This window comes from Trichogramma pretiosum, unplaced genomic scaffold (genome assembly GCF_000599845.2).
Source record: "Trichogramma pretiosum strain Unisexual culture from Peru unplaced genomic scaffold, Tpre_2.0 scaffold1, whole genome shotgun sequence".
Taxonomy (NCBI): Eukaryota; Metazoa; Arthropoda; class Insecta; order Hymenoptera; family Trichogrammatidae; genus Trichogramma; species Trichogramma pretiosum.
Window position 1 is genome coordinate 3,813,753 of NW_019641703.1, and position 24,639 is coordinate 3,838,391.

Consider the following 24,639-nt stretch of genomic DNA (forward strand, 5'->3'; position numbering starts at 1 on the left):
GTCTCTAATTATTCAATTTCTTCACCAAAAAACTGCATTTTTACATTCACGAACTAATGATTTTTATATTCGAATGAAATGATATTCCTGCTCGTTACCGCTCGATACACTGAACCGGACAACAAGTAGCCGTTAAAAAATTCAAACGTTCGAATTCTAAGACAAGTCACCTCCGCGCTTCTCCCACCCCTCTTCAACCCTTGCTCGTTCGTGCATCGTAAGTTCAGTTGATCGGCAAACGTCGATAGGCGAGGCCGAGTTATTTGCACCCACAACGTCAAGATGCCAGTTTTTACTAAATTAGAATTAAAAAACTTTAAAACGTATCGAGATTTGACTACCATTGAGTGGGAGGATTTTACCGCGATAGTTGGACCCAATGGAGCAGGTGAGTAAAACGCATTGTTCTCTGGTGTAGAAGAGACGTAAATCTCGTGTAAAGTGTTTTGCCTGTTAGGAAAATTTAATAGTGATGAAGATAAATAATGGGTGTGTTGGTTATATGTTAATTATTATGTTTGCGGCATGAGAACTTGCAATGCAAAAAAGTAGAGGCTGTAACGAACGATCGGTCTTCTTCGAAATCGGAGCTAAACGTGTGTGTATGTGTGTGCGTGTGTGTGCGTGTCTGTCTGTATCCGCGCTCTGCGATGTTACTCGCGTTTCGCGCCAAATTTCTAGTTTCGAGTCAACATTTTTTAAATTCTCTAACGACTTTTTCATATCATCTTCATGAAAAATTAACAAAATGAGGATTTATAACATTTTTCAACGCATTTTTGTAAATTGTGGCTTTCATACGTTTATATTGATGCATAAAATATTTGATTTCATTACAGGAAAATCTTCGATGGTGGATGCCATAGAATTCGTGTTCTGCTTTCCGTGTTATGAAAAAAAATCGGTGGAAGTTTTGAAAAAAATTTTATGCAACCGACAATTGCAGGACGATCGAGACATTAAGTATACAAAATGTTACTTTGAGAATTATAAAATATTTCGTACGAATATTTATGAAACGTATTTTTATTTTAAGCACTTGGGTACAGGTCAATTTGGAATTCAATGACTCGCGACAAACTTTTAAGAGGGAAATAGATTATCAAGAATCAACTATAAGTTATTACATTGACGAAGAAGTAAGTAGCAAGTTAAGGAAGTCCCAATTTGTTCGACCGAAACTTCAGATAAACTAAAAATCTGTTAATTAATTTTAGGAAGTCGTTATTGAAGATTATAAAGAAAAATTAATCGAAAATGGAATTAACGCTAAAGCCAATAATTTTTTGGTTCGACAAAATCAAATTGAAACTATTGCATTGCAAAATCCGAAAGAAAGATGTTCATTATTTGAACATATGAGCCAATCCATTAAATTAAAAACCGAATACGCGAGGTAAAATTGTTGAAACTACGTTACCGAAAAAGATCTTTATTTCCGACCTTTTTTACAGACTGAAAAAACAATTCGAAGAATTACAAAGGTCTGCAGATGTTAAAAAAAAAGATCTAAAATTTCATGTAGAAAAATTGAAGCAATTTATACGAAATGAAAAAAAGGCAAATGAATTTGAGAAATTACAAGAAGAAATAGTGAGTATTTTGAAATGATTTTCTTGTACAAAATCATTGAAATGTAAAAAATTAACGAACAATTTTTTTACAGAGCAACCTTGAATATGATCTCTATTATGCCAAATTTTTACGAATCGATCGATCGATCGACGAAGTTAAGGTTGATAATGAAAAAAACGAAAAAGATGCCGAAAATAAACAAAAATTAGTCAACGATGTAAAATCGAAAATAGATATTCTAAAAAATGAACTAAAAGAGTATAATAATGAAAAACAACAACTTGATGAAATATTCGAACAATTACAACGAAAAAAAGAAAATATTTCAATTCAATTAGAAAAAGTGTCATGCGAACTCAGCAACTGTAAAAATAAATTAGACAAACATGAAAAGTTACTGGAAAACAGAAAAGAACTTGATAGAGCTCGTAAAGAAAATATTAAAGCGCTTGAAAAAGATTATGAAGATATTAAATATATCAAAGAAAATTACCAAAAATCGCAATCACAAGTTTCTCCGATAGAACTTGAAAACAAAAAGGTAAAAAAAAATTATTATTTGGTTTTTTAATATTTTGCAATATCTAAGAATGTTCATACTTCTTTTTGTAGTATAACGCTTACGAGAAATTAAAGTTAAAAGTTAAACAGCAAATTGTACAAGAATCAGCTGAACTTGATGCATGTGTCAGAGATATTGAAACTGAAAATAGTAAACTAAATTTCAAACTGTATGAAAAACGTGTGTGCATTGAAAAACAACAAAAAGATGTGAATTTAAAAAATGAACGAAACTCAAAACTGCAACGTATCTCTGAAAAAATACAAAATGCCGAATTTGAGAGAAATAAAATCAGTAAACAGATGGAGGATCTTCGCAACGAAGAAAAATTATTAAGCGAGGAAATCAAGAATTTAAATTCTGAGATATTTGACATAATAGAAAAACTTAATCAACTGAAGGAGTGCAATCATGACAATTGGAGAGAAAAAATGAGAGAAGAGGTTCTACGACAGTTGAAATTGAATTTCAATGGAGTGGTAAATATTATATACCTATTTAAAAATGCAGTAAGCATTTTATAATTAGAAATAATCGGAATATATCTTGTTTTTCAGAAAGATCGTTTGAAAAATTTATGTCAGGTAGATGATCTTCGAGATAATCAAGATTATCAAGTAGCTATTACAAAATTAATGGGTGATAACTTTAATTCAATCATCGTTGATAATAATAAAACGGCTATAAATTGCATTAATTTTATCAAAAATCGTTACGAGACTGAGAAGCATTCAGTTATTGAAAAATTTATACCGGTTTCTTCGCTCGATCCAATATCTTTAGATATAGTTCGAAGGTAAATTATTAACAAACTCGACTTTTTCGTTTTTTTTTGTCTATCATTCTTAATATTTCATTTTGTTTAAAATTTTTCCAGTAAAATAGCCGATGAACCTGGACCACCGATTTTGGCTATTGATGCCATGCTTTGTTTAGAAGATGATATAGAACTCGTCCTAAATTGTGTACTCAAGGATTCGATCATTTGTAATTCAGATAGTTTAGCTTCTGATTTATCATCTAGAAAAAAATTAAATGTAAGAAAAGTTAAAAACTTAACATGAAACTATTTTAAATTGTATTCAAAATCATGTAATTATTCCAGTGCGTTTCTCTTAACGGATCGTACTATAAAAAGAGTGGACTATTTTCTGGAGGCCTTGCTAATTTGCAACAAAAAACAAAACAATGGAACTTGAATTCACAAGATCAAAAACAAAATTTAAAAGAAAAAAAGGTAAATTCGAAAATACCAAAGCTTGAAACTATTTTAACTGTTATAAAAACTTTGTAAAACAGGATGAAAAAGTGTCTCGACTGTACGAGATTCAACGTTTAATGCAAAAGAATGAAGAAACTATGAATTCCTTAAAAGTCAAACACGAAGGTCTCAATTATCAATTGAATAAATATTTAAAACCAACAAAGGCTGTAAGTAAATCAATCCAAACTTCATATCGTTTTCCCAGTAGCAGTATATAATTTTTATTATTATTTTGAAGCAAGTACAAAAGGAACTACAAAAAATGGAACAATTGCATAGTAGTATGGAATTACAAACTTCAGAAAAAATATCTCAATTAGATGTAAACTAAATTTTCATTTTTATCAAGTAAACTAATGTTACTTATTGTCTACTCTATTTTTTATTGATGTTTCTATTGCAGTTAGAAATTAATGAAATAAATAGAACCATAGCTCAATTAGACGAGAAACGCAAAAGGATAGTGGATAATCAAAATGAAATCGAAGACCAAGTTTTTCAAAAATTTTGTAAGGAATTTGGATTTAAAAATATTCGAGAATATGAGCAGGGAAACTTCAGGTAAATAAAAAGAAAGTAAATAATTAACTTATATTTGTTAATATACGTATATATACAGGAATTGCAAAGAACGTTTAGAAACAATATCAAAATATGAGCATCAACTAGAAGTAATATCCAGTCAAATTGATTATGAAAAAAATCGAGATACAGAAAGTAATTATTTTTTCGTTTGATTATGTAAAATTTTTAACTAAATAGATGTTGATAAAGGTCGGATGATGTTTATGATTTAAAATTTTACAGCTCCGATTCAAAATTTAAATGAACAAGTTCTAAAAATACAAGATCAGTATAATTCTTTGACTAAAGAAAAAGCCAAATTAGATAAACGGAAACTCAAAATCGAAGCACATAATTCTTTTGAACGATATAATGAGGTGAAGAGTGCCATAAGTAAAACTGAAAAAATTATAAACCAAGAAAATTCAAAATTGAAATCAATGCAACGTGAATTGAAATCACTGACTGCTCTTCTATCAAATCAAAATTCTACAGTATCAAAACTTCAGGATGAAAAACATAATTTACTATTTGATTGCAAAGTATAAAACTGAATATCTTGGTATTATCACTGAATGAAATTAAATTGTAATCATCGTATTTTTTTAAGGTAAATTCTATTGACATACCACTTAAAGAAGGAAACATGAAAAAATTAACTTTAACTTCAGAAGATAATTATTCGTCACTTGAATCAAGTGAACAATTATCAGGCAGTGAGGAAAAAAGTTCTCACATCGATGAAAAATATGTAGAAATCGATTACGATCAATTGCCTGAAGAAATTGAAGGGTATCAAAATTCACCTTTAGATAGAATAGACCTTTTCATAGAAAATACAACAAATAGAATTAATGCGCTGAAAGAAGAAAAGAGTAAAATTCAAATAGATCATATGGTATGCTTTTTAATTTGATGAAGACAATTTAAATTTGTTGTAACATTTGTGATGATTTTAGGCAAAAAATCTATTGAACAGTATAGAAAAAAACGTCGCCGATAAAAAGAAAAACTATAAACAGATTTTAGAAGATCTTCGTATTGTTAAGGAAAATTTTGATAAAGTAAGACACGAAAGATGCTTAAAATTCAATGATATTTTTGATCAAGTTTCCGAAAATATTGATGAGATTTTCAAAGTATGTCAATGAAAAATAAAAACAAAGCTAATACAATAGTGAATGAAACTTGTTGGAATGCAATTAAATGAAATTTTTCAATTTTATAGAATCTGTACAAAAATGATGCTGCACAAGCAGTTCTATTGAAAGAAAATCCCGAAGAACCTTATCTCAATGGTATTAATTTCAGTTGTGTAATTCCGAACAAACGATTTTGTGCCCTGGAAAATTTGTCGGGAGGTGAAAAAACGATGTCGGCTTTGGCTTTATTACTAGCTACATTCCGGTAATTGATTATAATTGTTTGATCGAATATTTTATACAAATTTATTTCATAACAATTTTAATTTTAGGGTCAGGCCAACTCCGTTTCTTATTTTTGACGAAATAGACGCTGCCTTGGACGGTGTGAATATTAGTAATATGATAGATTATTTTTCCGAATTAAAAACAAATACCCAAATTATAATTATAAGTCATCGTAGCGAATCTGTTCGTCATGCCGATGGACTCGTAGGGGTTTATATCTCAGTAAGTGAAATATTACTTTTCTTTGTTAGAAATTATTTTCATCAATTTTAAAATTGAATTTTTTTCAGAATGAATCAAATTCTAGCCAAGCCGTATGTTTGGATCTACAGAAATACAACAAAGTAACAAGTGCTAAAAATAACTTGAAAAAATCAGCAAAGCAGAGAGTAGAAAGGTTAATGGAAAAGATTAATGACTCCTATTAAAGTCACTTATATTTATAAAAGAAATTCCTTTTTGGATTCTATCAATCAATTTTTTTCATTGTAATGATTTTATAGTTATACATCGTTTTTATTGCATGTTTAAAGAAAACTAAATTAAATTCAAATCAATTTTATGTATTATATGACTGAAATCAGACCAAAATAACAATATACCATTTTATCAAATCAAAACATTTTTTCGATTGCACTTATTACATCACGCGTCATAATATTCGAAAGTGTCATAATATTTAAAAGTCTGCGGCTCGCGATAGGGATCGCACATGTCCCACTTCAGATGCGCGTAGTACGCTATAAAAGTATGCCCTATACAAGATACATCGCATCGAATAACGTGTATACGTTGTGCAGTATAATTAAAACGCAAAAGAAAGAAGACGAGCAGCGAAGCGCGCGGCTAACTTTCCTTTTCGCGTGGCGCGAGCTTTTTAACGAGATGAAATTGCAGAGCGAGACATATCGCTGCGATGATGCGCGCGTATGTAAGTTGGATCGCTTCGTATGGTATAAAATGTACATGTCATAAAGCTTATTCAAGTGCTTCTGGGTATAAAATCGTTCCTGGCAATATCTGTGCATTTGTTCAACGTTGTCCCATTGTAATTACAGAAATATTGCCTGTTTCTGGAACGAAAACTCGACAGATCCAGTAGATTGCATTCTTTGAAAAGCACGGCCGAATTCAATGTACTGGAGATCTAAATCATAATCTAAAATATGAGGACAAGAGATTGCTCGTAAAATTCTTCGATCGTTCTGATTTTTTTTTTTTAAGCAACGAATACAAAGAGAGATTACTGTATTTATTGCCTACTCTCTATTAAAACATTTAGGCTACCCATTTTTATCGCCCGAATCGAAACCTAACACAAGTGTACGTTTATATCTGAATACACATAAAAATCGAAGCTCCCTTTATGGCTCCAATTTTTTCTGTGCATTACAATTTTCGATGTAATAAAAAATTTTTTTTTCGACAATGAACAATACTCTTTTGATATTTTATTTCTGAGACAATTGTCCACAACGAAAGCTCTGAAACATCCAGCTATTGAGTACAGCGCAAAATGAAGAAAAACCGATTTTAAAATGTAAACGCATTATTATAGTTCGCAGATCGTTACACCATAGATCGCAAGCATCGTTAGAAAATAGCTTTACAGGAAGATCGCACTGCGTCCACCACCACCGCCATGGCCACTTCCACTATCGTAGCATCTCCTACTTCTACAAGCTGTCTTAGCGCAATGAGCTTCGCGAGGAGAAAAGTCGTATCGAGCTTACAGAGAGAGTCGAGTCGCGATCATTGCCACGCTCAGCTAAAACTTCGCTACTTCCTAGTCTCCGTACATTGATTGATGAAAATCTTCGCATCGCTTACTCATGCATAATTGCAAGTGAAAGATGAGGACGAGGAGCGACTACCTGCTGCTGCTGCTGCTGTTTTTGTTTTCGTCGATCTTGCTGGAGTCGCGGATCGGTAGAGCGAGTGCGGTGACCGATCGAACCTCTGCCTCTACCAAGGATCCGATTTCGACAAAGATTCAAAAGCGGCAAAAGACGAGGGATCGAGGACGCGGCGATCAGTACAACAATGATTACGACGATTACGACGATTACAACAATTACGAAGAAAACGAAACGGATGTCATCGGTAAGCGCGTTAAATATATTAAATACAAAAATGAAAAACAAATTGACGAATAATTATTCATTAAAAATTAACAAATCTAACTGCAATGTATCAAGCTTGAAATAATTTATCCCATAGATACATTGTCGAATCATAGAATTGACTCGTTTCATCGAAAACTCATCTGTCATTTTATAACTATTCTTAAGTGAATATCGTTAAATTATGTTCCGCGAAATTTCTCGCGCTCTCCTCGCTTCGTTTGAACTTTCATCTCATCGATCCGTGACTTTTCCACTCTTAACAGATTGATATTGAAGAATTCGGTCAGTATATCGCACGTTTGATCATCTGCCCGCAAATGGTCCGTTGCTTACATCGTACTCGGCTTTTATTTCTCGCATTTCTTTCGCTCTTTCTTTCGTAGCCGAGATCTCATGCTGCTGCAAACATCGCGCTAGGGAGAAGCTTTTTTGCTTATGTTTGCAAGCCAAGGCACTTGTTGCACGAGCACCGGATGCTGCTTTTCAATTTGTCGTGACCTATATTTGTACAAATGTTATTGCGACTGTACAAAGAATTTTCACTTGAACGCATTTTTAAAAGAAGTTTTAGAAAAAATTAAGAACCTTGATAAAATTAAGATGAAAATTGTCGATGATGGATAAAATTTCAGGTTCGCAATCAGGAGAATCGCGGGAACGCGATACTGTTTCAAGCACTGCTCTTCCAACAGTAAAAAATGATTATTCAAGTATTTATGCCCTTTTTCGAGATCGAGCATATTCCGATCAAATTTTAATTAACAATGATCTTTTAGATCGTGCAAAAATTACTACGGATAACACCATCACTCATTCATCTTCGACCGTAAGAAATTATTCCTCTTCTCGATCAACTCTTCCGCCAAACGAAGTGCGATCGAATCACACTTTTCGAGGTACGTAGAAAGAGAAAATATTAAAAATTGTCATTCAAACCGAATCTTCACTTCCCAGAGCCTCAAGCCCAACAGCACACGGCCTGCGAAGTCGAAGGTTCGTATCGTCGATCTGGCGAGTATTGGCGACCATCGGCTTGCAATATATGCCGCTGTCTTCACGGACAAGTCGATTGCGCTCGTATTCCATCTTGCAATGATAGTAAGAAATTTTTCTTAACGTGAAAAATTTTATACTATACCATCTGTGCTTCAGTACTGAATATCGATTATTTCTAGCTTCTTCTCAAGAGTCCGAATATGAGCAAAGCTATAATAATACACAAAGAAATGTGCGTATTTCAACATTTTTAACTGGATTAAAATATCGGACTAATAGTAATTTACGTGAATTTGTCTTTTTTTTAATAGATGACTGAATCACGTGACAATGAGATTAATATAAGTGAGAGCCAACGTGTGAAAACTTACGCCTCTTCTTATGCTGAAGTAAATTAAGCTTTATAAAACTTAAATAATACTCACTCCATTTTTTTCATTCAACTTCCTAATTTTTCAAAATTTTTATAGACTTCAGCATCGAATAATTCACCAGATGTGAGTATATTTACGTAAAAAAATTAATTAAAACATGAGTTGTGAAAATGACAAATAATACATTAATCTCTATTAGATGGACCTTTACTACAAGCAATTAGCCATGTCGCAAGCAAGTTCTGAAAAAGGTCCCACACCAATGGTGCAGTATCCAGAATCGTATGTACAAGTAGGCCCTCGAGGACCACCTGGCCCACCTGGCCCTCCTGGACCCATGGGATTCACAGGTTCCAGAGGCGAAATCGGAGAGCCAGGAACTCCAGGAACTGCTGGATCGCCAGGTCCTAGAGGATTACCGGGTCCACCTGGGAACGATGTAAACTTTTTTCTACAAAATAAAAGTTCAATTATGCCTAGCATTCGTTTTGTTTAGGGAATTCCTGGAGAGGACGGCGAACCTGGACAGCCTGGGTCACATGGACCTCCAGGCCCTCGAGGACCACCGGGTCTGCCAGGACTGCCCGGTATGAAGGGTCATAAAGGTTCGATAGGTATGGATGGGCTCAAAGGTGAAACTGGAGCAGTCGGGGAAAAAGGAGCTATGGGTGCAATAGGTCCCACTGGACTTACGGGACAACCGGTATGAAAATTATTTAGATAGTATTGTTTTAAAAAAGTAATCATTATAATATTCAAATAATATTTATGACAGGGACCTCCTGGCCCTAGAGGTGAAAGAGGGAGGGACGGAGCTGTAGGATCGCCAGGAATTAAGGGCTCTGACGGAGCACCCGGAGCTGTTGGAACTCCGGTTTGTATAATTTGGCTTCATTCAACAAGTTAATTGTGTTTACACAATTGATTTTAATGTTGCGTTTATTTGGCAGGGACCAGTAGGAAAAACTGGATCGCCGGGGTTTCCTGGTGTACGAGGCATAAAAGGAGACATAGGATTGCAGGGACCTAAAGGAAACCAAGGCATACCGGGTCTACGAGGTATATTTATATTTTTTTTAACACTGCGTGCGCGAAACACGGGTTTTCTAACCTTAAAGCGTCAGAAAACCCTAGTTTCTCGCAAGCAAAGTTAAAAAATATCGTTTGCAACTAGTCCGCGAGGAAGTTGACTCACCCAGGAGTCTTTGCACCCTCGCTACGCTCGGGTGAAAACAACTCCTGGATGAGTCAACTGCTTCGCGCACTTGTTACAAAATATACTATATTAGGGACGACTTTTTATTATAGTATTGCTTGAATCTGCTTGAATCTCCTCTTTATTTATATTATTTTTACTTAAAATTTTTTATATCTAATAAAAAAGTAATGGGTCGAAAAGTGAAACTGCGAAGTAAGTGGCCTTTGATTGTTTCAGTTAATTTTGTCTCGAGCTGAAATGATTATAATAGATTTAATATTTTATTAGCTTCACACCTGAAAAGATGCTTTATTTTATTCCAAAAAATTTATTGATATTATGAAAACAATGTTTTTACATAATAAGATAACAATGGAGAAAATTATGATAATTTTATAAATAAAGATTTTCAAAGTAGTTTTTGGAATACATTCAGGATTTTTAAACAAAAAAATTGAACATGCATTTTATTTATTTATTTATTGAGTGATAATTCATGAACGATATTGTACTATATTATTTGAGGATATTGAGACTTATCTATTGTCTGAATGTTTTTTCTCGTGTACCGTGTCCATGTGGCATTTGAGGTAGTTTTTTCTTTTGAATTCTTTCCCACAAACATCACATGCATGCTTGATACCTTTATGCACCTCATCTATATGGCGTTTGAGTCTGTCCTTTCTTTTGATTTTTTTCCCGCAAATATCACATGCGTAAGTGACACCTTTGTGCACCTCATTGATATGAATTTTAAGTCGACCCATAGTTGCGAATGTGTTTTCGCATTTATCACAGGAATATTTGACCCCATTATGCACCGAATCGACGTGGATTTTGAGATAATTTTTCAATACGAATTTCTTGCCACAAATATCACATGTGTGTGCGATACCATTGTGCACTGCATCGATGTGAATTTTAAGATAATATATAGTTGTGAACGACTTTTTACATTTATCACAGGAATGTGTCAACCTATTGTGCACTGCAACAGTGTGCTTTTTGAGATTTTTCTTCGCCGAGAATGTTTTGCCACATATATCACAACTATGACTAAAACCGTTATGAATTACATCGATGTGGTTTTTGAGTCTATATTTTGCAGTAAATGACTTGCCGCATGTATCACATGGGTGAACAATACCACGATGTAATGATTTGACATGCCTATCCAGACTATTATAAAATGAGAAATTCTTCCCGCATATTTTACACGTGTGAGTTTTATCATTATGAACCGTGCCAATGTGTGTTTTGAGTCTGTGGTCGTTGTTTAATTTTTTTGTCATCCTTTTTTTTTTATTTTGTTCAAGTTCACAGTGGAAAATCACATTCGATTCTTCTGCAGCGATTAGCAAGTGATTTGAAGAACAACTGTCCATTTTCTTAATTGCTAATGAATTAATGTTGGGCTTAACGTCTTCGCATTCGACGATTATTTTCACTTCATCATCGAGTTCGCTTACTTGATTTTCTTCAAATTTACGAATAGGACAAGTCTATCGAAAAATTAAAACTGCGTGAGAATTTTCAATAAAGATAAACAACTACTATCCATCAGATAAATAAAAATTATCTACACTTACTGTATTTTCTAGCGGAAATGTTAAGAGTTGGACATTTTTTAGGTCGGGTTTCTCGTCAATCGTTTCCCAATCATTTTCACCAATTGGCACATCACGAGGCTCCTCTTTGACTCTGAAATAACCTCGATAAAATCAAGTAATTTATTGTATATATTTGTTTTGATATTTATCATTTCATTATCAAAAAATGAAGAATACCTGACAGCACTACTGAATGAACCACTGAATTCCATTTTTCTCACTTATGATTTTGATTAAATCTAATCTTTTTATTATGATCGAGGGATCTATGAACGGGAAAACTGACTACAGAAGTACTGAGAGCTGTGTGCTCGTCCTGTTGTTTACGTCGCATGTGGCATGTATGACCTTTGTGTCTTACCCGACGCAAAGTGTTTTGCCATGTATGCTATATAACTATCATTGTAGAAATTACACCAAGTATCCCATTTATAATAAATAGTAAACAATTTTCTATCGAAGATGATTGTGAAAAAATGAGATATTAAAAAATTACTTTATGGTACTTCAAGCGAAGTGAAATTTTTTGTAAAATTTTTCCAAAAGGCGAACCTGGACGAACTGGCCCAGCAGGTGAACCAGGCTTACCCGGAGTGCCGGGTAAAGAAGGAGCGCGAGGTGAAAAAGGTGCATCGGGAACCAATGGCTTAATAGGACAGCCTGGATTTCCTGGTATCAGAGGATTACCTGGACCAGTAGGAAGTGCCGGTCCTCCTGGATCAGAGGGATTACCTGTAAGAAAATAGAAATTCATTGAAACTCTTGTCAATTTTCAATGAGATAAAATTATGTATTTACCATTAATAGGGAGCCCCAGGAGAAAAAGGCAATCGAGGCGATGCCGGTTCGAAGGGCGAACCAGGATTTCCGGGTCCTCGTGGTCAAATCGGGCCTCAAGGCAATGAAGGTAAAAAAGGTAAAAGAGGACTCAGTGGTCCAGCTGGAGCAGCGGGTGCTCCTGGTGAGCGAGGACCTATAGGACCTATTGGTCCACCTGGCCCAGACGGCTTAATTGGACCAAAAGGTATCGTTTTTTGATCGATGATCATATTCGTTTAACGTGTAGATGATTTTATTAAGGTACCAACATTTTAAGGTCAGACTGGCGACGCGGGTCCACCTGGACCTCAAGGACTCAAAGGGGCTACGGGTGATATTGGACGTATTGGACCCACAGGACCACAGGTATGATTATATTTTATGTTTATCTTATGAATTTGTTTTGATTTTAGTATTTCTAATATAGATTTAAACGTATCGTACTTTTATTGTAGGGACTGAAAGGATCAGCTGGAAGACCTGGAAATCCAGGTAAACCGGGTAATAACGGAGATCGTGGCCCTCCCGGTTTGGATGGAAAACCCGGTGAACAAGGAATTCAAGGTCCACCTGGTCCAATAGGACCTATTGGATTACAAGGAGAAAAAGGATTTGTGGTAATTAGATTTTTTGTTTAATTTTTCATGTATAATTTTAAAACACAAATTTTAAACAATTTCATTATGACTGACAGGGAGAATCAGGAGAAGACGGAGAACCTGGTCCTCCAGGACCACCGGGACAAGATGGACAGCCTGTAAATATTTCTTATTAAAAAATTGTAGCGACAAAAAGTAATCGTTTTTATCAACACTTATAATCGGTCATTTTTTAAGGGTGCACGAGGTAAATCTGGTTTACCAGGTCCGGAAGGAATGAAAGGAGACCGTGGATCGGATGGTGCACCTGGACCCAAAGGTCATCGAGGTTTCAGCGGTCTACAGGGAATCCCTGGTCAACCAGGTATTCCCGGAGAAAAAGGTGCACAGGGACCAGTCGGTCCACCAGGTAAAGATGGCGAAGCCGGTTTGCGTGGTCCACCAGGTCGAGACGGAAATCCCGGACCTCCAGGACATCAAGGCGTCCCAGGTCCACGAGGTCCTCCAGGCGAAGAAGGAAGGCACGGCCCACCTGGACAGCCTGGCCCTCCAGGACCTCCGGGTATCCCCGGTGAAGTGGCATATGGATATGACAGTGCATCTTTAGCCGCTTTATTTGGTTAGTTGTTTCAATAATTATTAATACCGAACTTCACACATTTCTCGCACTTCATTGACAAATACAGTCAGTACTGAGGAGTAATATTAATTTTATTTTTAGGTCAAAGTCAAAGCAAAGGTCCAGATCCATCATCGTCGACAGACACACCTCCTAGAATATATAATGGTTTAATGAATGACGAAGAGCGTAAAGATATTTTGAAGAAGTTATATAAAAAAGTAAAAAGTAGTTTACAAGAATTTTCAGATCGCGACGGAGAAAAATCTACTCCAGCGAGAACGTGCAGAGACCTTTTTGAATCACACCCTGAAAAATCAACAGGTAAAAAATGTATTTGATCATTTTTGATAGAAAAATAATTTCTTGTTCATCAAAGGTGATTATTGGATCGATCCAAATGATGGAGACGTTCGTGATGCGATATTAGTACGGTGTGACGCGGAAAAAAAATCAACTTGTATATTCGCCAGCCCATCGCAAACACCTAAAATTAATTACGTTGGGAATGAATTGGAAATATGGCTGAACGAAATAACTAATGTTGCCAAGGTACAATCCTACAAATTTGATACTTTTTATTGAAGCAACTATTCAAAAATTTTATCAATATAAAACATTCCAGATAAGTTATAAAGCTGACAGTAATCAAATAGGTTTTCTGCAACTATTATCTCGCGAAGCTGAGCAAAATATTACTTATTATTGTAAAAATAGTATAGCGTACTATGATTCTGAACGTAAAACGTATCGTAAAGCTTTGAAATTCCTGGCATGGAACGACGTAGAATTACTAGCAAGAGGCAATCTACGTTTACGTTATGAAGCAAGTTTAGATGAGTGCAAGGCAAGTTTAAATAATAATTCAATCATCTGATTTTAAAAGATACTTTTTTAAATAAAAATTAATGGTTTATAGGAGCGCAAAGACAAATGGGGTAAAACAATCATATCGTATTCGACTGACAAGCCATCAAGATTGCCCATATTGGACGTTGCTATCCGAGATGTCGGGAAACCGGAACAAAGTTTCTGGTTAGAAATCGGTTCGGTGTGTTTCAGGTGATAGTACACACTACACAGTGCTGTTAGTCGGAAAAGCTACACATTGAATCAGAAAAATTTACCGTTACCTTAAAATTTGCAAGCAAATAGCTTTCAAACCAATTGTATTTTTAATGTAAGATCTAAAATAGGATTATTTTTGGTACTATCAGATATCAATTTTTATACTTCCATATTTATTTAATAATTTTAGTTTATAGTATATAAGTAGAACAAGAATAATAAGTTCTTTTTTATATATATTAAAGAGTTCAAAACTCTTTTTTAATTTATTAAATGTGATTATTGTTTATTTTACATTAAATAAAATGTAACAGTAAAATGATCCATCGTTTTGATTTTCAAAATCAAACTGATTAAGAAGACTCAGCATTGAATGATGAAATAATGATAAAAGTACGAATTTCCATGGGGTTTAGTCGTACAGTTGAAAACGTCGTAACGTTGTAACGTTGAAAAACAATTAAAATAATCTCTTACTTCATCGAGTGACAGGCAAGTTTTTCCGCATCTCTGAATCCACGATACAAAAGTCTAGCGTAATGGCGACGTGTTGCTTTTCAGTGCCGGTAACAGCGTCGAGATGCTGCATCACTCAATCATTTGATTATTAAAATACAACTAAATTTATTATTAAATTTTAATTATTGCAGTCAGATCTAACATACCATTTTCACCTGGGGTGGACGCTTGTGCAGGAATTTGTAATTTACATTGAAAAAAGAATCTGCGATTATTTTAATTAATTCACATTATATTTGGAATCTGTTCAATCCTAATATCGAAGCGGTTTACAAGGATTTGTTAAAAAAAATGCTTCTAAATCGGATAACTAGAAGTAAAATAAAACGATGATGAATGTGCAACTGGCACTAATTTTTTATCGGGTCTTAACAATAAACAATAAGGGGAGCAGTTTTTTATCCGGCGGCATAGGGACAAGGTTTACGTTCCCTATCCATCCATACTAATAACATTATCAATTATTAAAAAAAGTGCCAGCTTCTTAGAGCTCGTAACTGCGCCGGTGTTGTATTTCCAATCGGGTGGAGGCGCCCCGGCCCCCGCGCCACGGGTTACGCGCATAGTCAATGGATCATAGACGAGTATACACTATACATGCCAGCATATGGTCAGTACACATTGCGACGCCGCAGCGTGAACAGTTCTGAAAGATCGTGCGTCAACCGAAGTAAGTGCTTTTCGTGAATTAGTGCGACAAACGATGAGCGTGCACAAAAACGAATTTGTGGGTTGTCATCTCCACCAACAAAAGTTTGACATTTTGAGGAGTATACGTGAAAAGGTCAATTGGGATATTGAAGAGGAGCGCCAGGATTTTCTCTGTCAACTTAACCTCTTATTCAGCGATTGGAAGTGCCAATTTCAGTCCGAAGAAATCGACTGGCTTCTCACGGAATCCATTACTTTTCGTGACGAAGAGGATTACACTCGTTCAGGAGAACTAATCATTAAATTCGTGGCTAACAGCGGCTACAAATACCAGCCTAAAATTGACCATGACGGTAAGCCACTGGTACGTCGAACTACAGCACTGCATCATGTGGCTAGGAGCGGATTTCTTAATAAGGACATCATGGTCCGTGAGCTTTTTAAAATTTACAATAATTTCGACGTTAATTACACCGACTCGTCTGGCCTGACTCATTTCCATGTGGCCTGCGCTATCGGCTGCGATGACGTTGTCAATAAATTTCTCGAGCTCGGCCAGGATCCCAATCTCCTCGTGCATGAAACAGGCTATTCTGCGCTACACTTGGCTTTGGCCTATGATAGAAGGGAAGTGGCACAATTGCTGCTTAAGAGTGGAGCCGACCCGAACTTGGCCAATCCAGAGGGATCGACTGCTTTGCACCTAATATGCAAGATGGATAGTTCTTATGACTTAATGAAGTTACTCCTCGAGATTAGCGACGAAAAACGTCGTCCGGTGTTGATCGACGCCCAGGACAAGGAGGGTAAAACAGCTCTGCACTTGGCTCTGGAGAACAAACACGAGGAAGTGGCACGATTGCTGCTAAGGAGTAACGCTAACCCCAAGTTGGCCAATCCAGAGGGATCGACTGCTTTGCACCTCATATGCAAGATGGGTCGTCCTATTGCCTTAATGGAATTGCTGTTGGAGATCAGCGACGAAAAAAGTCAACCGTTGCCGCTCGACGCCCAAGACGAAGAGGGAAACACGGTGCTGCACTGGACTCTGAAGAACTTACGTAGGAATATCGCCGAGTGGTTGCTGAGAAAAGGCGCAGATCCGACCTTGGCCAACAATGAAGGATCGACAGCTCTTCATATCATTTGCAAGATGAGATCCAATGACTTGGCGAATCTGCTGTTCCAGATCAGCGACGAGAAACATTGGCATGTGCTAGTCGATGCGCAAGACAATGATGGTAACACACCATTGCACGTGGCTTTGTACCGCATCAACAATTTAGCTGCACGATTGCTGCTGAGAAGTGGTGCCAATCCAACTTTGGCCAATAAGGATGGAGAGATACCCCTGCACATCGTTTGCGTCTATTACGGCTTATACGATGTTGAAAGTTTTAGCATGTTTTTCGAGCTTAGCAACGATAAATACCATTCAGTACAGTTAAACGCCAAGGGCAATGGGGGTAACACACCGCTGCATTATGTTCTGTATAACAAAAACAAGGAAGTGGCTGAATTTCTGCTGAGGCGAGGTGCGGATCCACATTTGACTGACGATTTAGGAAATACGGCTTTGCACACGATATCAAAGAATTCCCACAACGAAGATTTGGTGGAAATATTCTTCAAGGTAAGCGATGAGCTAAATCAGCAGTTGCAGATCGATGCCCGAAATTCTAACGGCAAGACACCGTTGTACTTCGCTCTTACGTGGGGCAACAAGAAGATGATCGAGCAGCTGCTCAGACGCGGCGCCGACCTGAATCTGGCCAAGAAGCATGATAAATCGACGCCGTTGCACTTCATCTGCACGAAGTCCTTCGGCAACGACATGGCGGGGATATTCTTAAAAATAATGAAAGAAGATAGACGTGAAACGTCGCCGATCGACGCAAGGGACAAGTATGGTCGGACCCCACTGCAGTATGCCGTAGCGAAATTATTGCCGAACACCGTCGATGTACTACTGGATCACGGCGCCGAATTGTTTAACTTCGTTTTTCCATCCGAGAGTCTCTTTGAAGCGAGCATTAAATTTAAAAGCGGCATAAATATAAAAATAACGTCCGGCATTTTGGCCGTCGTCGAGAGCCTCGAGACTAGAGGATACGAGCTGAGCCAACGAGATGCGCTAACGATCATGAATCTGTTTGCCAAGCACAAATTGTTCGTCAAGTCGGCGGATCTTGAAGTTCTTAATTGGCAGGACCACGAGGAGGTCACGATCTTTGCGAAAGAGACGATGATAAGTCCGAGTCTTTCGCTCTACGACCTGCTCCAGTTGCGACCCGAGGAGGTGACAAAACGAATCACCTTCAAGGAATACTTCGAGTTCGCCCGTAGCAAGAAAAAATTGTCGACGCTCCGCAAAAAAGGGTTTAAGGCGTGTGTCGTCGCGCATCTGTGCGAGAAATTATCCAGAAGATTTTTCCAGAGCTGGACGTTGTATCCTTTCTGGGATCTGATACATAAGCGGCTGCCGCTTGAGTGCTGTGACATGATCCTCAAAAATCTGACGAACGAAGACATGTATCACATTTTCGTGGCGGCTGGCGAGCAAAGCTCGTGATGGACATGAGCATAATTGGTGTATGTTTTTATGTATATTGTTAAATATTGTACTTTTATCATAAAATTCAAATAAAGAAACAAAAAAAAAGGAATTAAATTTATTAATTCATACTTTTTATTTTTAGATACTCCCATATAGCTTTTTACCATTGTATATTTGTCAAAAGGTGACATTTTAAAGCAGTTAAGATGAGTCCTTCAAATACCCACATACCTATCTCATAGCTTGTTCGTGATATGTCCGCCTTTTTCTACATGGGGACACATACACCTTAAAATCATTTTTTTTTTCATATTAAAAAAAATTAGACCTAAAATAAAAATTCAGATTGGTCAATTTTAAGGCTTTTTACTGACCCTTTAAACAAAATATTTTCACTCCCAGTCAGTAGAAAAGTTTAATTTACAGGAGGTCCCCTTGACCAAGAAAATTACAAATCACATTGTATGGCTACCTACCGTAACTTTAAAGTTAAACCGATAACTTATTCAAGACTCAGATGGCTCATTTTGTTTGTTGAAAATATACCTATGGTCGCTACCTCTGGCACAGATATGCAATAAAAATTATTTATTTAATTTTGTTTCACTTTACTTGAATAATCTCACAATTATAGCCATACAAAACCTTTAGATGGTGGTATCACTTTGTCTGAGATAGCGACCACATTGCCGTTACCTTAAAGTTTGCAAGCAAATAGCTTTCAAAGCATTTGTATTTTAAATCTAAGATCTAAAATAGGATTATTTTTGGTACTATCAGATATCAATTTTTATACTTTCATATTTATTTAATAATTTTAATTTATAGAATATAAGTAGAACAAGAATAATGAATTCTTTTTTATATAAATTAAAGAGTTCAAAACTCTTTTTTAATTTATTGAATGTGATTATTGTTTATTTTACATTAAATAAAATGTAACAGTAAAAAGATCCATTGTTTTGACTTTCAAAATCGAACTGATTAAGAAGACTCAGCATTGAATGATGAAGTAATGATAAAAGTACGAATTTCCATGGGGTTTAGTCGTACAACAAACGAATCTATGATTGGCTCCGATTTGTTATTACCGACTGGAACTTCATTGCCTTCCGATTGCCATTGCAAACGGTTCAAATCTTCGATCCATTGATTCGCACTTAAAACTGTTTCGCGAACGGAGTGTATGGTAAATGTTGAGAACAGCTCCTAATAATCGATAAAGTTAGTTCATCAGTTATTGTTTGAATTAAATGATAAATAAACTGGTATCAAAATTATAATATACCTTCAAGTCCACGCTAGCAGGAACAGAATATTTTGGAGATTCATCTTTTTCAAAAAGATGTTCCAATCGAAGAAGTACTTCTCCTTCTTTCCATGGTTCGAGAGTTAAAATTTTCACGTTCTTTGGTAATTTACCAATCAAATCATTGCTCTACAGATTATAAAAATTTTAATATAATTTTCATTTCACTTGCAGCAAATCTAGAAAAGATAACGATACCTTCATTCTGTAATTTTTGTTCCACTCTTCGAACGAATCTTCCGTTGGACTGACAAAGATCCACGGACGTAACGCAAGTTCTGTTGCAATTTCTTTTTCTTCCAAAAGTAATTGATCTAATTCAGCCATACTACCACCGAGTAAAAAGTGTTGCCCCCTGGCAACTAATCCTTGGCCATATGCCGACTCATTCAAAGCTTCTCCAACACCAAATGCATCATCACTTAATAACCGCCTATGTAGCTGTCATCGAACATGCGCATTTTTATTGAACCAGGTAAGGAAATTAATTGTATTCTAATAATTTTAATCCTTACCATAAGTTGTAATTCGCCCTCCTCCAAGCTCGACCCACCCTGAGCTCTATCGGTAAGGGCACTCAATCTTAATTGATTCGATTTGTCTTCGATCGATATTTTTGAGGTAACTGGATAATAGTTGCCAGAAATTGGCTCTTGTAATCTTAAATCCCAAGTTGGCCTATAATTGAGTTTACGTTTCAACATATCTCGGCCATTACTGTCAGTATAAAATTCACTGTTCGTTTTCAAGTTACTCGAGTATTTTGTTATAACTTCTTTGCCTGTTTTATCACTGCAGAAATAAAACATGATTATGAAAATACAAGCGTAAACTTAGTGAGATTTTTCAATGATAAAAATAAAATGATGATGATTACTTGACTGGAATAGGTCCAACGAGCCAGTTAAATTCAACATAATTTTTGCCATTGTAGATTCTTATCACTTGGCTCACCCAATCATTAATAATTTGATGAATTTCTTCAACCAATGGACCTTTAAAATAAAAGTATACCTAGTTAAAAGTGCTTTTTTATGGATTCATGAACAATTTTATTTTTTAATTTACCTTTGAAAATTTGGAAAACTCCCGTGTCTGGCAAGTCCTTGGCAAAGTTTTCTTTGGGTCTAAAGATGTAAGCTCCCGAGGAACGATTAACAAATATTTTGTTGTTACCTTCTGCACCCTCGAAATAATGGAAAGATTGTGTGTAATCCAAATTAGGAGATTTCAACGATTTGATTTTCACTTTGCTGTCGCTTTCAATGCTAATTTTGAACATCTAAAAAAATGTATTATTATTTTAAATAATATTCATAAAGTATACGAGTGTTTATCTGTAGAAGCAAAAATTACATCTCTTCCGATGGTTTGAACATAATCAAGATTTGGTTGGTCGTTTTGTAGTTCTTCGAATACCGAGTCCTTTTCACTTACATAGAACATTTGATAACCCAACGGTGCGATATTAACGGCCTGGAATAACAATTCCCTTGTAGCTGAGCTAAATCTACCGGGAATTTTCTGCACTGGATCGGGGATGGGTACGAGTTGAGTTATGATATCTCTACCTAAAAATAATATAATATACTTATCAAAATTGTTCTTTTTTTAACGAAAATATAATTTTCATCAATAACCGACCCGAATAATCTTTCACGCTATAAGAAACCCCATTAACTGGCAATCGAACGAAAGTCGTAAGAGGTTGGCTCATTGGATTATAAACTGAAACTACAAATTTGCGATTATCCGACGAATATTCGCAAGAACTAATGTTCAATAGAGGGCAAGAATGAAATTTGGCTGGTTTAGGAACTTCTTTGATCCGTGCAAGCAAGCTGTAAAAAAGAAACAAATTAAAAAACACATCAATAAAAATCTCAAAAATAAATCGCAATGCAAAACAGTTAAAACAATCTCTCACTTCATCGAGTGACAGGCAAGTTTTTCCGCATCTCTGAATCCACGATACAAAAGTCTAGCGTAATCCTCGGCGACGTGTTGCTTTTCAGTGCCGGTAACAGCGTCGTGATGCTGCATCACTCCCATCGCCTCGCGAAACAGCTGAAGCTGCTTGTTATCGGGCTGATTGCTCAGTACCAACATTTGTTTTACGACCTTTGAATGTAGTTTTCAATTTAACGAATCGTATGATTTTTATTTTCGAAATTTGAAACATATCTCATTCGTATGCCATTAAATACCTGCAAAAAGTTATTTCCCATTCTCTCGAAGAATTTCAAAGTTGGTCTCGATGAAAAGTAACCGGTCCAAAAAGCGTGCGGATCGCTGGCATAGGGGAAAAAGTCATCGCTCTTTACCGGCCACGCAAGTTTCTGCTCGTTCAAGGATTTCAAGTAACAAGATGGGCTCGAGTAGAAAGCTTTAAAATCCGTGCCATTTTTCTCGTTTACGTATCTGCATTTTTAATAGATTTTTTTTGAAGATAATATACCTTTTAAGTGCAGTTTATAATAAGAGCTTCTATTTATAAAATCAATTTTCAAAAAATATACTTTTGATGTACGCATTGAATATGAGCTGTTTACCTAATGAGCTTATCCAAATTTTTAAACCACATTTCAGCGTATAAGTAGTTAAAATCTTCGCCCATAGTTAGTATAATATTATTCGTTCTGTATGATGAAGCTTGGGTTTTGACATATTTCAAAAATGTCGCCAGCTGATGTTTACAATCAGAGACAAAAGATCAATTTAAAAAAAATGAATTTTCATACAGTTTTCAAAAAAGATTCAATATAGACCCCTGAATCTCTCACGATCGCTTTATAGTTTTACATAAAATTTTTCAATACTTTTAAAAAAATGTACCTTATGAGTTTGTCCATATTTTTGAAGTACATTTCGGCATATTGGTAAGTAAAATCACCTCCCATCGTTAAAATAATATTATTACTCCGGTAGTATTTGGCTTGATTTTTCGAATAATTCAAAAATTCCTCGAGCTGCAAGATATCATTTCAAAAATTTCGAGATTCAAGCGTCAATTGAAATATATACAAAGATCAATTCAAATGGCGTTTTACCCTCCGATCGATGTTGTAATCCGGACTGTCAGCGTCATCGATCATCGGCTCCGAATCCTGGCAGAGAATATCGAAACAAAAGCCAGGTGGCGGTCCGTAATTGTTGTAAAGCATAGTCGTAAACAAGTCGGATGAGCTTCCTGTTGGTGTAAACATAAACTAGTAACTTTGATAATGGTTATATCGATTGAAAATCGTACCTAAGCTCGGGCTCGCTTTCCAAATGAACTCTGCGGTTTTATCTTGGAGCCTCTTAGATTTATCTTGATAATCCAATCGACCGAACAGCATACCGTCGAAGCCCATCTGTGCGAACATCGACGCCTGTTCGCGTGAATGACCGAACGGATCGATTTGCCATCCGATTTTGGGTCGCGCACATTGGCCGAAAGTGTCGTTCAGCCGTCTTACAACAAAGAAAACGAAACAAACAGATGACAATTTCAGAAATTCTTGGAAAAATGATGAAATCAAATGTACCCTACCTGAATCCCCAGGTGTACTGATCGATCATAGAATGATAGTGCGTGACAGCCTCGTCGTTCATGGCCCAGCCGCCACCGATTATTTCCAAGCGGCCCTCGTCGATGAATTTTCTCATGAGTTCGCGTTTTTTCTGGCCCTGATGCTGCCACCATTTCCATAAAAATGCAGTTTCCACGTAAATGAACCTAGAATGACAATCGTTTTATCAATGTCTGAAAAATAAGTGATATTTGTGAAAATTTACTTTCTCGCTGGATCTTGATTCAGAGCCTCGATGACACTGTCGATAATGTACTCTACACCGGCGACTTGTATGTTCATACGACCTTGAAGGAGGTAAAAAATTATTGTAAAAGCGAGAATAATTGCAATCAAGTAAGACAAGTTATAATAATTCATAATGTCATTCATGAAATAGAAGTGAGTTTTAAGCTCTTTATTCCATATATATTTAAACTTCATTATAGTACTGACCTCCATAATAATATTGATCGAGAGTTTTTAGCCAGCCGACGTCATCGTGAGTGTGAGCGACCAAATGAATGTTTATTTTGTCCGGATCACTCTTTGTGCAGGACTAAAGAGAAAACAAAGTTCTTCATTAAAAAAAAAAAATCACGCTCATTTTTTTTAGTTCCTTATACTTATGATTGTGTATAGTTTCAAAAATGCTTCGATGCAACATTTCAAATATTAACTAAAGCAGTTATCGGACAAATACGACAAAACAGAAGCAGAGTAGAATAACAATTAAGCCGCAATTCGAGTGACCCGAATTCATACTTGATAATGCGAGATTATCGTATTTTTAAATTCATAATTGTGTTTATGTTGAGCTTGCAAACTATTTTTGATTGCACTTCGTCAACTTTTTAGTTCAAAAATCAATGCATTAACGTCATGTTTATCTTTACAACTCAATTCGTATAAAAAAACTGTGAATAATAAAACTTTTATCGTTCCGCTCTAAGAATCGATCAAAAAACAACAAAAAAATTGCTCACCTCGTATCCGCAAGTCGGAATCTCGTCGGCTCTCGGTAATCTGGCACCGACGCCCAATCCGATGATGAAAAACAAGCTCACGGCAAGAGTCAGAATAGTCACGAGGAGTCCCATCTCGCCGGGCCTCACGTACGAGTGAGAATCGAAGTATGCCGTTGTCGCGACGGAGAAGCGCCGATAGTACAGCTCGAAGCGACGATGCTCTCGGCAGCTACCTACTCTCGAGACTGAGTTCGAAGTGTCAATACTGCGAGGGTAT

At 36.1% G+C, this 24,639-nt stretch overlaps 5 protein-coding genes across 6 annotated transcripts; 4 read left to right on the top strand and 1 right to left on the bottom strand.

Annotated features, from left to right (window-relative positions):
* Window positions 1-235: 235 nt before the first annotated feature.
* On the top strand, window positions 236-1,817 carry LOC111694466 (structural maintenance of chromosomes protein 1-like). Its single transcript, XM_023462843.1, has 7 exons — window positions 236-388; window positions 840-963; window positions 1,037-1,139; window positions 1,218-1,396; window positions 1,455-1,593; window positions 1,667-1,762; window positions 1,809-1,817. Exons 1-7 carry the CDS (start codon window positions 283-285, stop codon window positions 1,815-1,817), a joined length of 756 nt encoding a protein of 251 aa, XP_023318611.1. The 5' UTR covers window positions 236-282.
* A 34-nt stretch (window positions 1,818-1,851) lies between these two features.
* On the top strand, window positions 1,852-5,823 carry LOC106653450 (structural maintenance of chromosomes protein 1A-like). Its single transcript, XM_023462844.1, has 15 exons — window positions 1,852-2,116; window positions 2,188-2,616; window positions 2,695-2,933; window positions 3,015-3,174; window positions 3,243-3,374; window positions 3,437-3,568; window positions 3,640-3,723; window positions 3,805-3,962; window positions 4,021-4,118; window positions 4,209-4,507; window positions 4,576-4,863; window positions 4,925-5,104; window positions 5,194-5,372; window positions 5,440-5,617; window positions 5,686-5,823. Exons 2-15 carry the CDS (start codon window positions 2,440-2,442, stop codon window positions 5,821-5,823), a joined length of 2,442 nt encoding a protein of 813 aa, XP_023318612.1. The 5' UTR covers window positions 1,852-2,116; window positions 2,188-2,439.
* Window positions 5,824-7,248: 1,425 nt separating this feature from the next.
* Window positions 7,249-14,802, top strand: LOC106653457 (collagen alpha-1(III) chain-like). Its single transcript, XM_023462845.1, has 20 exons — window positions 7,249-7,498; window positions 8,298-8,417; window positions 8,476-8,619; window positions 8,697-8,749; window positions 8,829-8,906; window positions 8,988-9,014; window positions 9,091-9,330; window positions 9,388-9,594; window positions 9,667-9,765; window positions 9,842-9,950; window positions 12,246-12,433; window positions 12,507-12,723; window positions 12,796-12,884; window positions 12,974-13,135; window positions 13,213-13,275; window positions 13,355-13,736; window positions 13,839-14,060; window positions 14,116-14,288; window positions 14,362-14,583; window positions 14,656-14,802. The coding sequence occupies exons 1-20, from the start codon at window positions 7,249-7,251 to the stop codon at window positions 14,800-14,802; spliced, it is 3,192 nt and encodes a 1,063-aa protein (XP_023318613.1).
* Window positions 14,803-15,956: 1,154 nt separating this feature from the next.
* Window positions 15,957-18,611, top strand: LOC106653467 (ankyrin-1-like). Its single transcript, XM_014372920.2, has one exon. It carries the CDS (start codon window positions 16,027-16,029, stop codon window positions 18,544-18,546), a length of 2,520 nt encoding a protein of 839 aa, XP_014228406.1. The 5' UTR covers window positions 15,957-16,026; the 3' UTR covers window positions 18,547-18,611.
* An 834-nt stretch (window positions 18,612-19,445) lies between these two features.
* On the bottom strand, window positions 19,446-24,636 carry LOC106654401 (lysosomal alpha-mannosidase). Of its 2 annotated transcripts, none has more exons than XM_023462798.1 (17): window positions 24,381-24,636; window positions 23,851-23,953; window positions 23,621-23,702; window positions 23,376-23,561; window positions 23,091-23,296; window positions 22,891-23,030; window positions 22,393-22,526; window positions 22,048-22,261; window positions 21,768-21,961; window positions 21,485-21,681; window positions 21,197-21,411; window positions 20,909-21,122; window positions 20,718-20,835; window positions 20,356-20,632; window positions 20,039-20,281; window positions 19,820-19,969; window positions 19,446-19,740 (listed from the first exon to the last, which is right to left on the bottom strand). In XM_023462798.1, exons 1-17 carry the CDS (start codon window positions 24,492-24,494, stop codon window positions 19,516-19,518), a joined length of 3,012 nt encoding a protein of 1,003 aa, XP_023318566.1. In that variant the 5' UTR covers window positions 24,495-24,636; the 3' UTR covers window positions 19,446-19,515. The 2 variants fall into 2 exon arrangements, with proteins under 2 accessions (XP_023318566.1, XP_023318565.1); XM_023462797.1 differs by lacking the exon at window positions 22,393-22,526 and adding an exon at window positions 22,676-22,809 and having other exon boundaries at window positions 24,381-24,635.
* Window positions 24,637-24,639: the final 3 nt, after the last annotated feature.